At 47.7% G+C, this 19,321-nt stretch overlaps 1 protein-coding gene across 2 annotated transcripts in view; it reads left to right on the top strand.

Moving 5' to 3' along the window:
- The window catches only part of PRDM16 (PR/SET domain 16), a 342,717-nt gene that overhangs the window by 276,440 nt on the left and 46,956 nt on the right, over positions 1-19,321 (top strand). For both annotated transcript variants that reach the window (XM_074892612.1, XM_074892611.1), the window contains exon 4: positions 9,713-9,847. In XM_074892612.1, the coding sequence (XP_074748713.1) occupies positions 9,713-9,847 (135 nt within the window). The remainder of the gene's footprint in view (positions 1-9,712; positions 9,848-19,321) is intronic.

Below are 19,321 nucleotides of genomic sequence, written 5' to 3'. Positions count from 1 at the left end.
CTCCTGCGAGGCTTCGTATTTACGGTCAGGTCTGGTGCACGTTCAGCTGGAATGGATCTGCTGTGCTTGAAAGACACATCGATGACGCTGCAATTTTGCAGACTTTTTATCCCGATGCAAAGCTAACTGACACATAGGAAATACTCACTGGCTGTTTTGTGCTGGTACGTAAGAGAATAGCAGTTAATAATGGGCAGACCTTCAAAAGGCTCAGTTGGATTCAAATGCACTCAAGAAATTCAGCCTCGCTTACAGAGCCTGTGTGAGCTCTCCAGGCTCCTCTGCTTTGGAAATTGAACAGGACGTTTTGGTAGAAAACAGCCTTGTTTCATGTGATTTCTCATGTTCTTTAGATGTGGTGGGAAAAAGAATGAGAAGGTTATTTTTCCGTGACAAAAGTATGTCTCAGTAAGAGCCTTCCCTACAGCTTGCTGATATTTTTCCTTCAGATCCTTCATGAAACCAGATAATACGGTGGCACCACAGCAGACTCAGAAACGCATACACCAGTGGAAAATTTCCACTCCAGACGTGTGGCTTGAGTGGGAGGGAAAGTTCAAAAGCACTCGCTCTTTTAAAAACCTGAATCGGTCTCTCTCCCGGCCGCGGCACCGGCCTCAGCTGCCGTCGCTCCGGCATCGCAGATCCCGCCGGCCCTGGCGCGATCCAGCTGGGTTGTGTCATGCTCGTGGTTGTCCCAGCTCCGTCTCCGTACCGGCGAGACAGCAACGTGCTTGTTTGAGGGGACGAGATGCGTAGAGATTTCTCTCCCTCTCCTTGAGCTTCCCCCTTGTTTGGAAACGCTTGGCTTTTGTCGCAGAGCCCCTGGTTTCTGCGCACCCGACCGTTCCGCTGAAACTCGGGCAGTCTGCTTGTGAACAGGAGCGAACGTGGCTGCTGGGGACACTCCTGAGGACGGCCACGCAGCCCGGTCGCGGAGCCAGGAAGTCAGTCGCAGGGGAATTAAGTTCTCTGATCCTGCAATCATTTAGCAGCACTTTGAACTTGAACCCGGAGTCCCCTGCGCTACGCCCGTCCCGGGGGTGCGCACGAGCGTTCTGAGGAGGAGGAGGAGACCCTGAGCAGCTCGCTCGGGTGATGGCAAGAGGGACGTGCTGAAGGTAGAGCTCCGGGAGAGGCCTTCAGGGAACAGCGTTTTCTCTCCTTATCATCTGGCATTTCTGGGGATGGGGAGCTGGCTCCAGGCGGTGCTGGAGGACCTGACGTTTGGACAAAAAATTTACCATGTGCCAGGAAAAGTCGTTCTCGCTGCATATACTTCAAGCTTTTCCTGTGGCCCTAAGCTGGGGGCAGCAAACAAGTTGGGTTTGGCCGAGCTGCTCTTCCCATCGGTTTTCAGTGCTGTGACCTGTTTTTGTCTGACACGTTTCTCATTAACTCTTTGTCAAATCACCAGGAAGCCTGCTTAATTGCAGGCAGAGTGCTGAATTTATGAGTTCATCTAGGCTTCATGTCTACACATTGACAGAGGTGTTTCTCTGGATGAAGCCTTTTTCTCTTCATTTTGTGGCAAGAATGGACTTTCTGTTTCAGTTACTTCTGAAAGTCATAAATTGTAGCAGTCCCTCCCTCCCCTTTATTTAAAAGAAACACAACAAAACTTCATGGCAACAGTTTATTGCTCTAAATCAGCTTGTGGGTCATTAAAGCAAAAAGGAAAAAAAAAAAAGGAAAAAATCTCCCTCTAACTCCTGCCAAATAAAATGCGTACATCAGCCAAACTGTCAAAGGCAGATCCTGCAACTATGGGATGAGAAGGTTTATTACACTTTCGGCTTCTGGGGAGGGATGTTATAGCAACAGGACGCTGGGTCACTGATGGCAAACTCATGGTTGCTTCGTTTCTTCATGCACACTAGGAATCCATTAAGCTAACTGACGACAGATCCCTAGGCATTCCAGTCCTACAGCACACCTCTGCCGAGGCCAAATGTTGGACGCTGCCCATTAAAACGTGAAAGAAACAACCCAACAGAGAGCCCACAAATTAGAGAAGCAGGAAACCTCAAATGATGTGCAAAAAAAATTGTAAACGGTCAAGAGAATTTTTCCATAACTTTTGCTTCATAACTCAGCATTTCTGATGTTAATAAATTATGAAACAGAGCCTTTGCAAGATCAATGAGCCTTTTGGATCCAGATCCTGAATGCTGTTCAGCAGACAGCAGATGAAGCTGCAAAGCGAGTCCTGGAACATGACAACCATTTCCTTTTGGCCGGCCAGAGATGAGTCTGAACCACAGCCCCAGCCAGCGCTCTGGGGCTGGATCCAAACTTCGTGTCTCTGCAGTGCGCCAGTTTAAACCCCTGTACTCCAAATGAACGAGAAGGTGTGTTTGTTTTAACCAGATAGACTGAAGAGGAGAAGGATGGGGACTTTGGAGTGGGGAAAAGAGCATTCTGTGAAAAGATAGCGAACGTCTCGGCAAGACAAAATCACGGCGCTGTTACGGGCAGGGAAGGGGAGAGGAGCTGAGAATGCTTGGCTGGACTGTTGGATTTGAAGACAAAAATGATGGGAGGTGCCTTGGGTGAATAAATAAAAGTATATACTGAACTCACCGTCTGCAGCAGAGGGGAAAAAAGATGAACTTAGCTTTTGGCATGTCCAGTAAAAAAAACAAACAAAACATTGAGAAATCCATAATTGGGTGGGTGGGATAAAATGGAAGACTGATCAGAGGGAGATGAGGCAGAGGAAGTGCTCCCACAATAATTAACTTTATGAGAATGCCCACAGGCTGCAGTCCAGATGAAAGCTTGCTTGGCCAGCAGATCTGCAAGTGCACATGTCTGTCCCAGCCCGCCTGCAGCTCAGCCTGGGGAGAAGGTAAAGACAGACAGAGCGTGTCCTGCACCGCCCAGGGCTCCGGGGGCAGCCGCGCCCCCGGCCGGAGCTGGCTGATGGAGAAGGTGAAGTGGCGCTGCCCCGCAGCTGCCAGCAATAGCAGCGCACAGTGGGCTTAGACTTGCAAAAATGTTACCAATTGCTAATTATAAATTTATTTTCTCTTCTCCTCCCCTCCCTTATCTTCTCCCTTTTCCACCCCCTCCTTCTCCTCTGATAACTTCTTTTAATGTCTAAGCCAAATTATCCATCAGAGAGACCTCCCTACTGCCTCACTGGTTTCAGAGTGCAAAGAGCAAGCAGAGGTACAACCATTACATTTCAGCCTCACCAAGTCAGATTCCTGCTCATCACATGTGATTTTCTGCTGGTTTTTTTCTTCCTGTGGCATCTTTTTTTTGCTGTTGGTGCTAAATATCTGATATCAGCCTTCACCTATCCAGGAAAACAGGGATATCTATGGACGAATGGTCTCATGATTAAAGCTACTGATGAGTCCTGGATAGAGGTGAACTTAGTTCTGGTTTTAACTGTGAATAACCCGTTGGTTTAATCAAGCCAGGTTGGACTGTTTTAATGAGCACATCCCAAACCAGGTGGCTGTGGTGAATTGAGCCGTCCAACATTCCACGGCGGGATGAATCCCTCTGTGCTTCCAGTTGCTGTCTTTAATTTACCCATAGATAATACTATTTGCCTCCCTCTTCTTTTGCCATTTGGTCTTCTTCAGCACATCAGTCATTCAGTGCTGGTCACGCTTCTTCTAAAAAACATATAAAAATGAACAATTTATGTGCATTCCAAAAGCAAGCCTCAACCAGAAAATCTTTTTTGTTACTGATAATGATTTGTAAACAGTTGGTTTGAAGAATTTTAGCAGAGGAAATTTCTGATTTCCTTCTGGTCTGTACTGGAAGAAGATGTGGTAACAGGTTTCAGTTTGTTTTTCCGGAGTTTTTTAAGGTGGGGGGAAGAGGGACTTAGAATATTATTCCGTGTGTGCACATTTGACAGAGGAAAAAAATTATATACTGCAGATAGTGATTTGTGATTACTATTGGATTTCTCAGTATTCTTTAAATTGTGATATAACTTTCATGTAGAACATCAGAAAAGAGCGTGAGTGTGTGAACTTGATCTTTAATTAGAGGTGTCAACCACAAAGAGCTGGACTCGCGCGAGAATGCCCTGACTCTGTAACAGCTCCCGCAGCACTTTGTACGATCAGTGGATTACACACACTGTATCTCACCGAGTCTGAGAAAAATCATCCTCTCTGACAGTTTGTCGCTTTGTTAGACAAATATTGAAGCATCCTGGTAAATTAACATTTAAGGTATTTGCCAACCTTGGACATATCACCTGTACTTCTTACTTCAGCTGTAGGGGAAAGGCCAATACTGTGTGTTTGCAAATACTGATATTTTGTGGAACATTTAAAGGCAGGATTTATAAGACTAGCCTGTGTTCTTGTAGATACTATCTTGCTTTTACTTTTGTAGCTGCGATAAATTGCAAGTATCTAATGAATACCTAATCGCCAGGCACTAAACAGCTAGTAGCTTAACCTATACTTAACTTCGTTTGCTCCTGGATTGTGGGCACACAGGAAAAAAATGCTATTATTAATCAGGCAGATAATGTTACTTGAAAATTGGCTAGATAAATCTAGACTTAGAAGGGTTTACAGCAAGCAAAACTGTAGAGCAGCCACTCTAAACAACTTTGCTAATAATCTGTTCCACATCATTACATCCTATTGTGATTGATTTTTACTGATTCCTGATGAATGTTTCTTCCTTGGAATTAATGAGTGAGTGAAACTGCAGCGCATGGAAGAAGTGGAAGTCAGAGACAGGTCTCCCTGGTGTGTGTAAAAGGTGACACACCCAAAACATGCAGTTTTGAAGGAGTTTCTGCTTCTGTAGCTGCACTGCGGTGGCGGTGGAAGGCAGCTCTCGGCCCTTGGTGGCAGGTGAGGGCCGGACGCGAAGGAAGGGGCGTCGTTCCGGGGAGACGCTTGCGGAGGCTGAGAACTCGATCCCGCGTGTCGCGGCTCCCTTCGGCACCTCAGTCCCAGGCTCGCTGTCTCCTGCCGCTACGCGCTGCTGGGCCGCGGGGCCGGGACGGGGTCGGGGCAGGAGGCCTGCGCGGTGCTTCTCCCACCTTGTCCGCTGCGCTCCAGCTGCCCGCACACTTGGCGGTTCTTCCTGGGGCCAGATACTCCCCTGCGCTGCCGGGATTCACCCCCTTGGGGTCTGTCCATCTGCCTGAGCACCGTTAGATTGTCACAGCTTGAACCGCAGCCTCTCAGCCGTGGGCTGCCCCTGCGCTTCCAGCCCATCGCAACTGCAAAGGAGAAACCTGTGAGCAGAAGTCCTGGGAAACTCCCTGGTTAAAAATGATGCCTTTTACTAATAGATGCAACGGGGTAGTAGGACTCGCGTAATTACTTCACCGCGGTTCGGCTGGCCAGCGGTGACCTATTGCTGTTTAACAGCAGTGTTGCTGGCAATACTCTGTCCGCTCTCTTTGACCTCCGTAACATTTATTTTGTTTTCTAGCTGTTCTGGTTTCAGAGGTTCCTCACGGATAACGGCAGCAGCGTAGCGTTCGCTGAGGGATGGCAGGATGCAAAGCACCGTGCAGGGATGCTGCTGGGCCGTAGTTCGCGATGCCTTGTTCTATTTCTGGAGTAGAGTGAGTGTGTGTGAAAAACAGGGGCTTAAGTTCTCAGGGTTTCATACGACCTCTTTTTTTCTCATTTTGATCTGTGAGATTTCACACCCCCTGTTTGGGTTTTAAAGCTCCACTCAGATAAAACCACAGAGTTTCAGGTGACTTCTAGCTAAGCCAGGACCTCATTCTGAAGCAGAGCTGTCGAGCCTTGTGCAGGGGCCCTGCAAAACAGTTGGTGAATTTGAGCTGAATTCTGGGGTTTCCCAGAGCTATCTGAGTGTCTTCAGCCAAACAACTCTAGAATATGAAAGATATGAAGAAGAAAGAATATAAAACTGTAAGATACAGCTGTGAAGTAAAATAGACTATTTGTGTAGTCCTGGAGTTTGCCATATTGTATTCCCAGGGTGACTTAATTTCACTGATTGCTGCTGTATAAATTAATGGTACTGGGAGGATAGTGGGACGCTGCTTCTTCAAACCATTAAAAATTACATGCTCTATACCCAAACCGTTCAGTGGCTTCAAATCAACAGCTCACCACTGACAATTCATCTCGGGTTTGTTTTCTGTGGGAGCTGTTACCACTTTCTGTCTAGGTGTGTGTCCCCTCCTGCCCCTCAAGGTGCTGGCTTGGCTACTCAGCTTCGGTAGCTAATTTGGGGTCAGTAAGGCCAAAACAAGGACTTTAATCTCAACAACAGTCAACAGCTTTACTCAGCCTCCATGTTCCTAGAGGTTCCCTGAGATAAAACAGAATTTTTCGTTATTTTAGCTTGAGTAAACTCAGTAGAGTTTTTCAACCCACATTAAGAATGTTTCTTTTTTTGTTTTTTTTTCTTGCAAAGTTCAAACTACATTAAATTGGCTTCCTGTGATATTACTGCCGTATATCAGGCCTTCGCTATTACGAGTAGAGCTCAAGGGGAGGTAAACAAGGGCACTTATAAAGTACCAGTTCTTGAGAAAGAGTCTTGTTAGGGAAGAGCAGGGGCTTTGGTGGGCGACGTGGCCAGCGCACGGTGCTGGGTTCAGCTCTTGGCTGCGTTCAGTAACACCTTCTAATGATCTGCGACTCGTTTGCCTAAGGAGTTTCCTCTGCTCCCTTTCCTTTTTCCCCTTAGAAAAGGGAACTGTGTTCACTGTGGGAGGAGATTTATCATTGTTTAACTGGTGAGTGGTGAGAAGCGATGGGATCGAGCCGTGGGGACCGAAGAGCGAGTGGGGAGCGGGCCAGGGCTTTGCAAGTGAGGAGACCCGGTGCCAGGTAGAGTAGAGGTGGGAAGGAGGGAGGAGGGAGACTGCACAGGAGGAGCGGGCACCGAGGCTTATCCTGGCGAGGGGATGTCAGAGGGGAGGTTTGCGAGCTCAGAACATGTGCTGCTGGGGCAAGAGAGGGAAAAGATGCTAGGGTTGATGGGCAAGAACCTGGGATTTGGAGAAAAAAAATCTGAGTCCTGGAAGTTAGGGCTGCTTGGCAAAATGCTTGGGACTGGGGTTCAGAGCAGGGCTGGATAACTTGCAATTAACTAGGTGGCATGGGGTGAAGATCATGGAAATGGGCAAAAGCTTTGTGCTTAACTGCCCCGCAGTCCTCTTGAGAGCCTGAACACACGTCATTCACCCTCTCCTGCACCACAAGGTCTCTGCGACTCGAGGACAGAGAGCCTGCGAGCTGCTGAGGGTGGGACCTGCGCTGCCACGGCGCCTGCACGGTGCCGGCTTTGCTGAGGTGCGTCACGAAACCTCCTGCAGCGGTGAGCCACGTGCACGACGTGTGAAGACACAAGGAGGGATGGGTGCTGTTAGCTTGCATTAAAAACCAAGCGAACAAAACAAAAGTGAAACAAGTGACTGAGAATTAGCTCGCATAAACCAGAATTTGCTCACAGAATTTTAACAAGATCGTCTGCAGAGAATGTCTCGCCGATGCAGTTTGTGACTTGTGAATTCAATACTGGTTTGGAGAGGGGAGCTCCCTCTCATTTACCAAACCTGAGTGGACAGATCTGCTCTAGAAATTAACTGGGACAGTGTGGCAAAGGACGTTGCCTGTGCAACTCCTGTTTTATTTACTCAGGAAGCTGGAATGCGAGGCACGAACAAGGCAGGGTTCTCTCCAAGAGGAAGGATGATGTGTTGTGGCCAAGACAGTTGAATTGAAAACTAAACTCGGCCACTGCTTCTGCTGCTGTGTTCTGAGGAAGTCACTGAAGCCAAACTTGCCTGAAGTGGCCACTAATTGTGTGTTCCTCATTATCTTTGAATGCTCAACTTGAGAGCTGGGAGTCTAATCCGGAGAGCTGCCGCGGCGTCACGGGGTCCTGAACGCCAGCAGGAACATGCAAGAGTACTGCGGTGCTGGGTGTCATCTCTTTGCCTTGTTTCTCGAGCTATAAAGTGAGTTTATTAGGAATCCCTCACAAGCGTGTTATAAAACTACAGGACAATTTGGGCACACGGTGTTGCCGTGTGTAGTTTTTGTTTAAAATTCTATGGTGCGTTATATTAATGCGGCTCTTTGACCTCCTGCTTTGCTGTTACAGAGATGAGGCCTGTCCGTTCCGCTAAACCTGTGGAAGTAGGATTGGTGAGCAACGGCCAGAGCGTCCCCACGCAGGGGATTCATGAAACTGAGCGCAGGGAGGGTTGTTCCTCTCACCAGTTCTGTCCCAAACAAACACATTTTCTGGGAGCAAATGCAGGGTTTCACTGAGGCTTCAGTGCTCTATTTTGATTAGGAAGGAGGAAGCCACATGCCAACGGCGTGATTTTCCCTTCGTCCATTTTAATAGGCACAGCTTGGCAGAAGGTGGGGCGTGCTGGATGTGAGAGGCCGGGTCTGCCTGCTGGGAGTGCGGGGCTGCTGCTGGAGGGGTGCGGGGCCGATGCGGCGCGGTCCTGACGCTCCGCAGGTGTTGGGAGCCAGGGAGCAAGATCTTGGCTGACAGTGTCGCTCCAGGATTTCTCAGCCTGACCTTATACTTGATCTGTTGCTGTCGTCGCTGCGTTTTAATTTTTCCTTTTCTTTGTTCCTACCTTTTCTTTTTTCTCTGTCTTGAAATAGATGGGAAAGTATTATCGTATCCCATGAGATTTTGAGAGAATTAATTGCTAGTAAAAGCATGTTAAGAGCTTTTGATGACTGAAGTAATTTGCAATGACACAGGGTCTGGTAGGGGTAGAGGGAAATCTAAGTCTAGGGAAAAAAGGAGTTTCTGTAAAAAGGAGGCCCACTCATGAGCAGAATAGTCTTGCCACGCTCAGGACTCAGAGGCCTTTTCCTCATTTTGATGGTGTCCTGTGTCATTTTTTAAATGTGCTTTTGTGAGTGAGTTGCAAAATGGATCGTCACAAGCGTCGGTGTGGAATGCTGAGCATCTTCCCTGTTTCTGTGTCATCGACCTTGCTTTACTGTCTTAAGAAAAAATAAGTGCTAAGTCTCTTCCTGGTAAAAGAGCAGTTTTCTTTAGACCACAACCCTTTAATTAACCCTTTTTTTTCACACCTGGACTTTTAAGTATTTGAGGGTTTTATTTGGAAGGATACCTCTTTTGCACACTAGCGAAATTTTATCTCACCTTGAACCACACAGATCCTCTAGACTAGTCAGTGAATTTCTCATGTAGTAATTAAATAAATGAAAGTATCATTTGTTATAGCAGTTTTAAAAATATAATTTCACAGCACTGTGGAAAGTGACCTGTTTTGAAAGTTTGCTTAAAAAGGGAATGTAGTTTTTTATTTATAACAAAAAATGATCCTGCATGAAAGGATAAAATAGATAATGTGAAGATGGAGCCAAGGGCCTTGTCATTAAAATCAGCACAGTCTGGAGAAGTTACCTGCTTTGATTGCTTCAGCTGGTGTGGATTCTAGAGCCGTGTCTTTGTCTCCGCAGCAATTGCAATCCTGAGCCTGTTACTCGTGGACAACTCTGATGTATGTCCTTGGGGGTTCTGCTAACCAGGAACTTCAGATTAGGACGAAGAGCTGATTTCAGTCTTGTCATATGTCTCTTTATTAATGATACATACCATCCAGCTTCCTCCTTTCCATTTCTTGTTTGGAATCCTGCATTGCAAATAGTTCTCCTTTCTTTCTTTCTTCTGTAGCTGCCATTTGATATCAGATGACCCATGTATTTCTTCTCCTGTTCTGCAGATTGCTGATGACCTGGGAAATGAGAAATTCTGTGTTGATGCTAGCCAGAGTGGAGCTGGGAACTGGCTGAAGTACATCCGCGTGGCCTGTTCCGGTGATGAGCAGAATCTCGCTGTGTGTCACGTTAACGACCAGGTAACGACCCCGGCAGCTTCTAGGTTGCTGTGCTCACCTCACCCCTTCAGCAGGTGCTGGGGTGGGTTGCCCAGAGGATGGTGTGTAGTGGCAGCACTGCATGGAGGCGACCGAGGGATTCATCTGTTCAGCAGCTTTGCTGCAGCGTCCCTGGAATGATCTAAAACCCCTGAACTCATGTGATCTCTCAATCCCTGGCTCCTTTCGTGGTGGGGAAGATCGTGTGAAATGTTAACACCTGGTGTGAAACATAGGTTATCTTAACAAAACACAACGAGACAAATGGAAACCAGTGCTGGGTATTTCGTTGCCATCAAAACTGTAGAAGGTTTATGTTACCAGCTGACAGTGGTGGGCAGAGAGCGCGATTCCATGCTGCAGACTCAGTTGTGGTCTGTGTTGAAGAGGGGGGTGAGAGTGGGACATGGTCTGGGAGTCTGCGGAGGAGCGAGAAAAGTATAAACCTGATGGGTGTGTTACAGAAACGCTGGTAGAGCAGGGTCTGGGTGGGGGTGTGGGCGAGGGATATTACATAGAATTAATAGGATTTTGGTAATGTTAGCTAATGTTTGTAAAGTTCTTTGAATCTTAAACCCAAAACTGGATTCAAGCTGAGCAATCCAAGTCGGGAGTTTCACAAAGCTTAAATTGAGCACAATTCAAATATAAGTAGCTGTTTCAGACCTAACTTAAATGAGAAATGTAGTCTTAATGTTCTTACCAGTTAGCAAACAGGAGGCGTATTTGGATGCACACAAAAAATGAGTTGAGGATGGAAAAATATACTTCTCACAAAAACATTTAAAAGTCGGTGGCAGACAGGGAAGCTAGAGTGAATCTGAAGTAAGCCAGCTCATGTAAAATGAGAGTAGCTCAGGGTGCACCAGAATGTCAGCCCACTTTGTGACCTTAGTTCCTGTTTTAAAATGCTTTTAAATAACTTAACTTTGGATGCAGGAAAAAAAAAACCAACACCAAACCAAAAATATCACAACTGTTCATGATTTAAGCAATCTTGAAGAGATCGAGGCACAAAGCTCTACATTTCAGCCTGCTCAGTTAAAATGAGCTGCTGATTGCTTCCGTGCCCACTCACCACTACTCACAAGTGCTCTTACAACAAGGAGCCTTCTGACCAAGAGCCAACATTTATCATCAACTCCTTGTCTTGCACCGTGAGCTGCTCGGTGCCTTCTGTGACACACACAGGGCTGCTCCTCTGTCTCAGTTTCGCAGAATGACAGGATAAATATCTTAGGGGCCGTGACAGGATAAATATCGCAGGGCCATTACATTTTCCCTCACCTGTTACTGAGGTTTTCTACCATCCGTCATTCCGCTCGGCGGGAGTCTGCGGCTGACCCGGCTCCCTTCCGCGCATCCTGCGGTTATCTGGGCACAAACCGTGGGACCAAGGGGCACCTCCTTGGGCTGCCGGACGATGCAGCGGGACGATGCAGCTGCGTACGCTGCCTGCTGCTGCATGTAACTACAGCTTTAGCGAGTCCGTTCCCTGCCTACCTGGACGTTCTGCTCAGCGGTCTGTGCAGGTGACTTGTTCATCCTTGCAAAAGGGGGGTGAAGCTGTTACTGAGCATTTTTACCAGCAGCAGGAGAAAAGCACAAATATTGAAGAGAAAAACCAAATATTTTGAATTTGGGTTTCCTAAAAAAAGTCGGACTGGGGAAAGAAACTGAGTTCACAGGGTTTGTTTACATGAATACACATTTCTTCTTTTTAAAATGTTAACTTGTGCGCTGCCGGCTTTTCCCAGGTTCTTATAAATCCTTAGATACAAATACATACAAAATTTGCCAGAAACCTGAGGGCTATATCACATTTTATTCTAAGCCCAGTCCACTGCATGTCCTTCTGTCCTTGTCCCTCATCTGGAGATTTTTGGTTGTGCATATTTTTAGTGCATGCAGCAACCTGATTGGAAAGAACAGCTGTTTATCATACACACTCATCTTCTTTTCTTTATTTTGTTCTCAGTAATGTCCACTCTTTTACAACTTCTTAATAAATAAATTTAATAAAGTCACATAAAAGGGGACAGGTGGCGAGCAAACACTTTTTCAGGAGGAAGAAAATAAAAAGGTGCAGAATATAATGAAAGAGTAGCAAAGCAAAATGTTTTCTCCCCCTCAGCCTTCTTTCCCGAAAGATTGAAGAGTCTTAGGTCAGGCCAGCTGGTGGGAATGAAAAAGTCCAGGGTGAAAAACCAGCAGATGATGGTGATTGATAACTAGAGGCACCGGATGCTTTGGGGGGGAGGAGTAAAGTCAGAGTAAGGATATACTGTTTCCTAAGCTATTGATTAGGACAGCCTATGGGCTCATTTGAGTGGGGGCAGTATGTGGAGGAATCAGCAGCACATTAAAATCTTTGTCAATTTTTGTATTATTATTTGTAGAGGAGACAATTTAACCATGTTTGTTCTGGAATTTCCTATTCATTCCTAGTTTTCTCTCACACCACTGCTACACAAACCCAAGTCTCACTACTTTCTCTCCTGCAGAGTTTCTAGTGTTAGTTGGTGGTTACTTCTTTTATTGAAACTGATAATAATTTTTCTGGATTGTGAAGCTTCAAAGAATAGAGATGGCTGTGAGTGTTATTGGGTTGTCACCAAAACTGAGAGAGTAAGATAAATAGAAAAGAAAAACGGTCTAACAGTCCGTAAGCATGTCTGTCTGCGAGCTGATACGTGCTCTTGTCAGACTCGGTGAATTCATAATTCACAAGTAGCCAAGGTGTCTTTTGGATACAACCTCCTGTATTTGAACTCTTTGGCACTCAGAATAAAATTCCTAGATTGCAAAATCAAGTTCTTCATCCTGGTCCTAAGAAACACTGGACTAGTAAACACCAAAGCAAAACAGCAAACATTGTCAAAGATACTGTAGTTAGACGTGGTTGGAGGGTACAAAACATTTTTACACTTCCTTACTTTTTATTTAGCTGATGTCAGTGTGAGCTCCGTGCTAATAAAAAGGGGGGGGTGTGTTACAGATCGTCCTCCCGCGGACGCCTCTGAGTGTGAACAATTCTGTTCACGTGGGTGCTCCACTGAAGTCGGGGGCATTGAGCTGGATTCCGCAGAGCAGCGCGTGTTTGTGGCCAGGGCCGTTGTATGCTTTCAGAATGAATCCCCTCATTTTCCCTGTGGGATTTATTCAGAAAACTAAATTCATGTCAACTTCAAACTTTTTCTTGTGCAGAAAACCCCACATTCATTCAAGGGGGGAGTTCTGTTGGGTGCTGGTGCTCTGAGCACCTTGCCCGTGAGAAAGGAGAGACCTCAGATGGGAGAGATCTCAGACGGAGGGATCTCAGACGGGAGGGATCTCAGATGGGAAGGATCTCAGACAGGAGAGATCTCGGACGGGAGGGATCTCAGATGGGAAGGATCTCGGACGGGAGAGATCTCAGATGGGAGGGATCTCAGATGGGAAGGATCTCAGACAGGAGAGATCTCGGACGGGAGGGATCTCGGACGGGAGGGATCTCGGACGGGAGGGATCTCGGACGGGAGGGATCTCAGACGGGAGAGATCTCAGACGGGAGGGATCTCAGACGGAGGGATCTCAGACGGAGGGATCTCAGACGGGAGAGATCTCAGACGGGAGGGATCTCAGACGGAGGGATCTCAGACGGGAGGGATCTCAGACGGAGGGATCTCAGACGGGAGAGATCTCAGACGGGAGAGATCTCAGACGGAGGGATCTCAGATGGGAAGGATCTCAGACAGGAGAGATCTCAGACGGAGGGATCTCAGACGGGAGGGATCTCGGACGGGAGGGATCTCGGACAGGAGGGATCTCAGGCCCTTACGAGAGTGACTCCTAAAGCTGGACATGTTATAAATTTTCAGAGTGACTAAGCATTGCTGATTTCTACCTAGTGCTATCTCCTAGTGCTGCTGTTCTTAACTTTATTTAATTTCACGTTGCTAGCAGGGTATGTTTTTTCCAGAACAGGGACACAAAAAAGAGGGAGGAAGGCTGTATCATTCCTGTTCAGTAGGCACGCAAAGATTTGGGTTTTGTTTGTAAGTACCTAAAGAAAAGAAAAGCTTTTGCAATAAAAGATTACCCACAAAATAACTAAACAGCATTGTCATGATAAGAGCCAGGACAAGCTTTTAATCAAAACCATTTGCTTTTCAGGAAAAAAATAAACATGTTTACATGGGGAGATGGTACTTTTTGCCTCCCCCCTCCCCAGACCACATTCTGTTCTTCTTTACACTCCTGTAACTTGGGAACATTCCCAGGAATGTACAGAGAATTTTTCTGGGTTTTTAGTGAAGTAATTGACAGCAGAATCTGGACCTCTGAATGTGGGGTTTTTTTCCAATTTACAGATTAAAATGCTGCTATTTAGAAAGAGATTAGTTGAGACATTTCATTAACTGTTTTTCAATTATGAAACCAATTTTCACATGTAAAATAACGTTAGCCAGTTTTCTTTGTATTTATTCTTAATTGATAGGTATTTGAAAAGAACAGAAGAACCTTGATTGACTGAGATAATTGTGTTTCTAAAGGAGGACTGGAAAAGAATCGTAGAAAAATGATACGATTTGCTGAATGCATCTGGAAAATGATACATGACTTGTGTTTTATTTTTTCATGTTGCTACCGCTGCCTTCATGGGGCAAATACTTCAGCAGTTTAGCTGTTCTTATTCAGGAGACTGTAATATTAAACAGAGTATATGTAATAAATATAATAGCCACAAGCTTGCTTTCAGGATGATAGCTGCTGCTTTTGTTTGTGTTACATATATTGGAAAAAATGACTAAACAGGAGCTACAGTGATAGAAGAAATCAGGCCACTGTTTAATAAGCCCATCTTATACATGTGTGTGTGAGAGAGATATTTTCTGTGTGTTTTGCATACATATTTGGTGACTCTGTTCAGGATGCCTAGGTATCTAATACAATGCCTTCAAAAGAGGAAATAAAAAGCAATGTGGCTTAGTTGAAACAAAGGGAAGGCGATTCCAAAGGAGGAAAACATCTGAACAAAAGCAAAATGTGCAGCCCCATTCTGGCCAGAAATCCACGAGGCCAAACTTTTACGTGCTCACTCCTCCTTGGGCCAGCCAGACACACAGATAGGTCTGATACTTGTCTAAGACCAGCAGTAGGTAGAAATATTTGCCTTATTATTTCACTGGGTTGCTAGTGTAGTTAACTATTTGCAAGACAAGAACGTAAAGCAGCTGCTTTTTTGCTCATTCTGAATTCTTTGTCCATCACTTCTGCTGCACGCTGATGCAATTAGTGGGTGTGTTTTTTGATCTTTAGGTAAACACTGCAGCTGTTTTCTCAGTTCTCTAATGCTCTTTTTTTCCGAAAGTACAAACGTGTTGCCGCAATGAAGCTAAGATAAATAGTAGACATAACTCATGCAGCAGGTAAACAGTGCTGTTTCTTATGAAAGATACCTAAATAATGAGGTAATACTCGGACGGACTTTTCTCACTTGATGTGTTTCATCCCCATCTATTGCCTCGATACTGGAAACAGTTAAACGCTTACCGCGCTGTTTCTGAGCTGTGTCTGTCTCCAGAATGCTTTTTCTCAGAGAAAAGATGTACAGCTTTGATTACTTTGTGCTCTGCTCTGAGAGAGATCAGCCTCAGAAGGTGATTGTGTGTTACGGTTCTGCATTATCGATACTTTCAGGAATTGTACCAAATTGCTCGGTTATGTGCTGCAAAACGTTCTAGCCAGAGCCAGCTCTGTTAGACCCAGTTTACACCCACAGAAGCAGTTACAGAGCAGATCCGAATATCAAGCCCAGACTGGAAAAGGATTCCTCAGTTTTGTTTTGGGTTTTTTTACTTTCCTTTTTTCTTCTTTCTTTAGTGCCCCGTGCCTAGAATAATTTTGATAAAAATCAAGAAATGTAGTATTTTCAGTCATCTGTGAGAGCACTACCCAAACCCTAGTTGTGTTGTTAACTATTTTGTGTTCAGTAGAACTGACTGGTCATTAGGAGAGGTGCCCCTTCTGTTGTGAGAAGTAAGAAATTATGATGTGTGAAATTTTTATATAAATGATGAACAGAAATGATTTATGAATGTAAATGTTCTGATGGATTAGTAAATCTGATCTTTTTCGGTGCACAACAAATAAAAAAGGAAAGGAAACACAGCAGTAGTTTTAATTAATTCAGACCATCAGTAGCATGATTGCTGGATGAAGTTAATTATTATAATGAAATGTTTGATGAAATTAATGTGACTCCAGCAGAATCCAACTTTTCCCTAATCATTAATGAAGCTTGTGCTATATTTCTTGAAAGACTGTAACAGACATGTTTTTATATACCAGAAGCTACTTTGTTCTGAGAACAAACAGGAGGGCAGAAGGAGTTACAGTGGCAGTGGTAGCCAATTAATATTATAATTCTGACGGAGTTTTTCAATGTAAAATTTGTGAATGTGTCTGTGAACTAGGCGTACTTTTTACGTGGTGGTTTGTATTTTAGTGCTCATTTGGTTTGGGGTTACCAGCTGACAGAGAAGTGTCTGTTAATAGCTATTTTGAGTGCTTTTCTTTTTTCTCTTAGCTAGCTGGAAGTGATGGCACATCATGGGTTCTGCTTTTCCGAGTCAAGCCCTAAGCTCTGTGCTTACTCCTAGTCTTTCTTTTGTTTTTCAGGCAGGTTTGCCATTAGACCCAGTGTGGTTTGGTCCTGGGAAAGGCTTTTCTTGTTGAACAAGCAGGCAGGAAAGGGAGTGGAAGTGCAAATGAAAAAAATAACGAGAAAAAGGAGTTTTATACCTCTTGTAGTTTGCAGTGGAATCCATAGAACTGAACTATCCGATCTGCGAGCAGCAGTTCAGCGCAGTCCCTCGGGAAGATGTTCCACCTCCTTCCGTCCGTGCATAAGCACGGGTCTGCTTTTCAGCTGAGGCTCTCCAAGCCTCGCACAGCGAGATACTTGGATGCACAAGTTCACTTTTCCTGATGGCCTGTCGGGGAGCTGACAGGCGGGATGAGGATGGATGCGCCTTCAGTGGAAGGACTGGTTACAAACCAGTGCAAAATGGTGATGAAAGCGATGCTGAGGATGCTGGCAAGCGCAAGGATGGGTTTCTGTGCAGGTCGGGACATCCTGTAAATCACAAGCAGTTCGATTTAATTTCTCTTCACAAACATTTGGTCACAAACAGCGTCACTGCTGCCGATTTGAAACTCTCAGAGATTTCTGGGCCGTTTCTGTTGGGCAATATGAATCTGTCTGTGCACAAGCCATGGCAGGGAAATGTGCGGGTGAAGCGGGAGGAGGGGTAGAGCCCCGCGGGAGCGGGCGAACGGCGGCAGCCGGAGGAGCCAGGCCCCTGGTGCCCGGCGGGTTTTACCCCGGGAGGTGCCGAGGCCGCCCCGCAGCCGTGTGCCCGTGCCGGGGGAGCGCGGCTCGGAGCCCCCGCGCCGGGGCATCGCCCAGGCGGCTGCACCCGCAGCCCCCGCCGCCGCTTCCCTGGCCCCGGGCCCACCGGCTCCCTGAGGGCGGCTCCGGCGCGGCAGGACGCGGGAGGCGGGGAGGGGGGTGGCGGCTTCTGCCGCCCGCGGGGGGCCCCCGGAGGTGCCGCGCCTCGCCCGGAGCAGCCAGGTCAGGCGTCCCCGCTCCTTCCCCGGGCAGCTCCGCTCCTCAGCGGCCGGGGCCGGGGCTCGGCCCGGGGCTGAGGGAGCCCGGGGCCCGCGCGGGGCCGTTGGCGGGAGGAGGCCGCCCCCTGCCGGGGCCGCGCTGCCGGGGCCGGGATCCCGCCGCGCCGGGAGCCCCGCACCGGGACACCCCCCCCTCGCCCCGCCGCCTCCCTCGGCCCGGGACACCCCCCTCCCTCCCCGGTTGCCCTCCCCGGGCCGCCCGCAAGCGTCGTGGCGCCGGCAGCTGCGGGGAGCGGGCGCCGCGGGGAAGTTTTTTCGCCCGGTCGGGACGGGGGGAAGAGGCGGCAGCGCCGGTGCGAGCGGCGGGCGGTCGCCGTCGGAAGAGCCCTCGGCCGGCGCCCCGGGGCCCGTCAGAGCGGGGGGGGGTGCGCTGGGGCTGGTGCCGGGGGTCGGGTTGTAACGCGGTTATTCACCTGGGGGGTTTCCTGGAGAAACTCCTCCCGCGGGAGAAGCCCCGAGCGGTGACCGGGGTGTCCGCAGCTCCCCGCGGGCCGGCGGGCACCGGCCGAGGCACCCCGGCACCGGCAGCTCCCCGAGACGGGGGGACGGAGGCTCCGGGAGGGAAAATCGCCGCAGTGCCCGTGTGAGCGCGGCCGCTCGGGGCTGGGGGTCTCGCGCCCGGTGAACGGCAGGTTGGCAGAGGCTGGGTGGCACCTGATTTGGGGAATCCTGAGCAAATTGTAGTCGATATCCCGAAAAAGAGTTTCCTGTGCTGCTGTTAAAGGCAGCGCTAGTAAAACTGTGCAGTTAGTAGCTGTAACCTGTTGAATTCTCACAGTCTTACTGTTAGAAGAGGACAGGGTCCAGCATACTCTACAATTTGGACAACATTCAGAAGACGCAGAGTCTCTTGGATTTCACATAGTTCTGATCCTCAGACGAGCTCCCATCCTGCTGCTGACGTCCTGCTGCTGCTGTTTTTCACGCTTTTCCTTGCAGAGGCCTTCATGAAACACCCTCCCAGTTGGCATTCTAGAGCTCCTCCACCCAGCCACCCATGAGCAGCGTGTGACTGGGAATGCGATTCAGTTACTGGTCCTTACAGGGAACCAGGAAACCATCTGCCAGCTCGTAGCCACTGCCAGCACACTCTTCCTCCCCAGGAACTCTGCCGTTTTGTCACAGGGAACGGGGCCATCGGGGTCCGCTCGCGTGTAACCCAGCCGTGCCCAGATGTACAGCCGTGGTTGGTTTGGGGGTAGAACAGTCAAGATGAGTCTGTGGTGTGTATAAAAACATGCGCTAATATGTCAGCACCTTGCAACCTCACACTTTGTTGCACCTTGGATAAAGGGGATTTCCTTCTCGTTGTGATATTTTCTAAGAAACGCATCCTTGGAGCACGAGAATTCATTCTGGTTCAGGAAGCCTGCATAAGGCCTCAGTAGCCTTTCAGCCCCGTTCTCACACTGTAAGTGGCCATGCGAGTGGGGCACAGGGCTGGCGGGTGCTCTCTGCCTTGTCTGAAGCCTCTTTATTTCTGGGTTTGTCCCTGGCTGTAATGGTGAAGGTTCGGCGGGTGAGCAGCGCTGTCCTCGGTGCATGTCAGAAGGTCCAGGTTCTGTGCCTAGGCAGGAACTCTGGATGGGGATGAGCTGCTCACCTGGAATGGTTCAGGTCTTGTCTTTAGGGGTCAGGTTCTCAGGCTCTAGGGGAGAGCAACCTACAAAATAATTCCGTGAAGATATGCTAATTCAGCTCTCTGATCATCAGGCCAGTTTCGGCTTAGAGAAGCAGAATTCTGTCAGTTCAATCTTCCCTTCGCTGTAACAAATACACTAA

This window comes from Strix uralensis, chromosome 23 (genome assembly GCF_047716275.1).
Source record: "Strix uralensis isolate ZFMK-TIS-50842 chromosome 23, bStrUra1, whole genome shotgun sequence".
Taxonomy (NCBI): Eukaryota; Metazoa; Chordata; class Aves; order Strigiformes; family Strigidae; genus Strix; species Strix uralensis.
The sequence above is the reverse complement of the archived record's forward strand: the minus strand, read 5'-3'. Positions and strand labels throughout refer to the sequence as shown.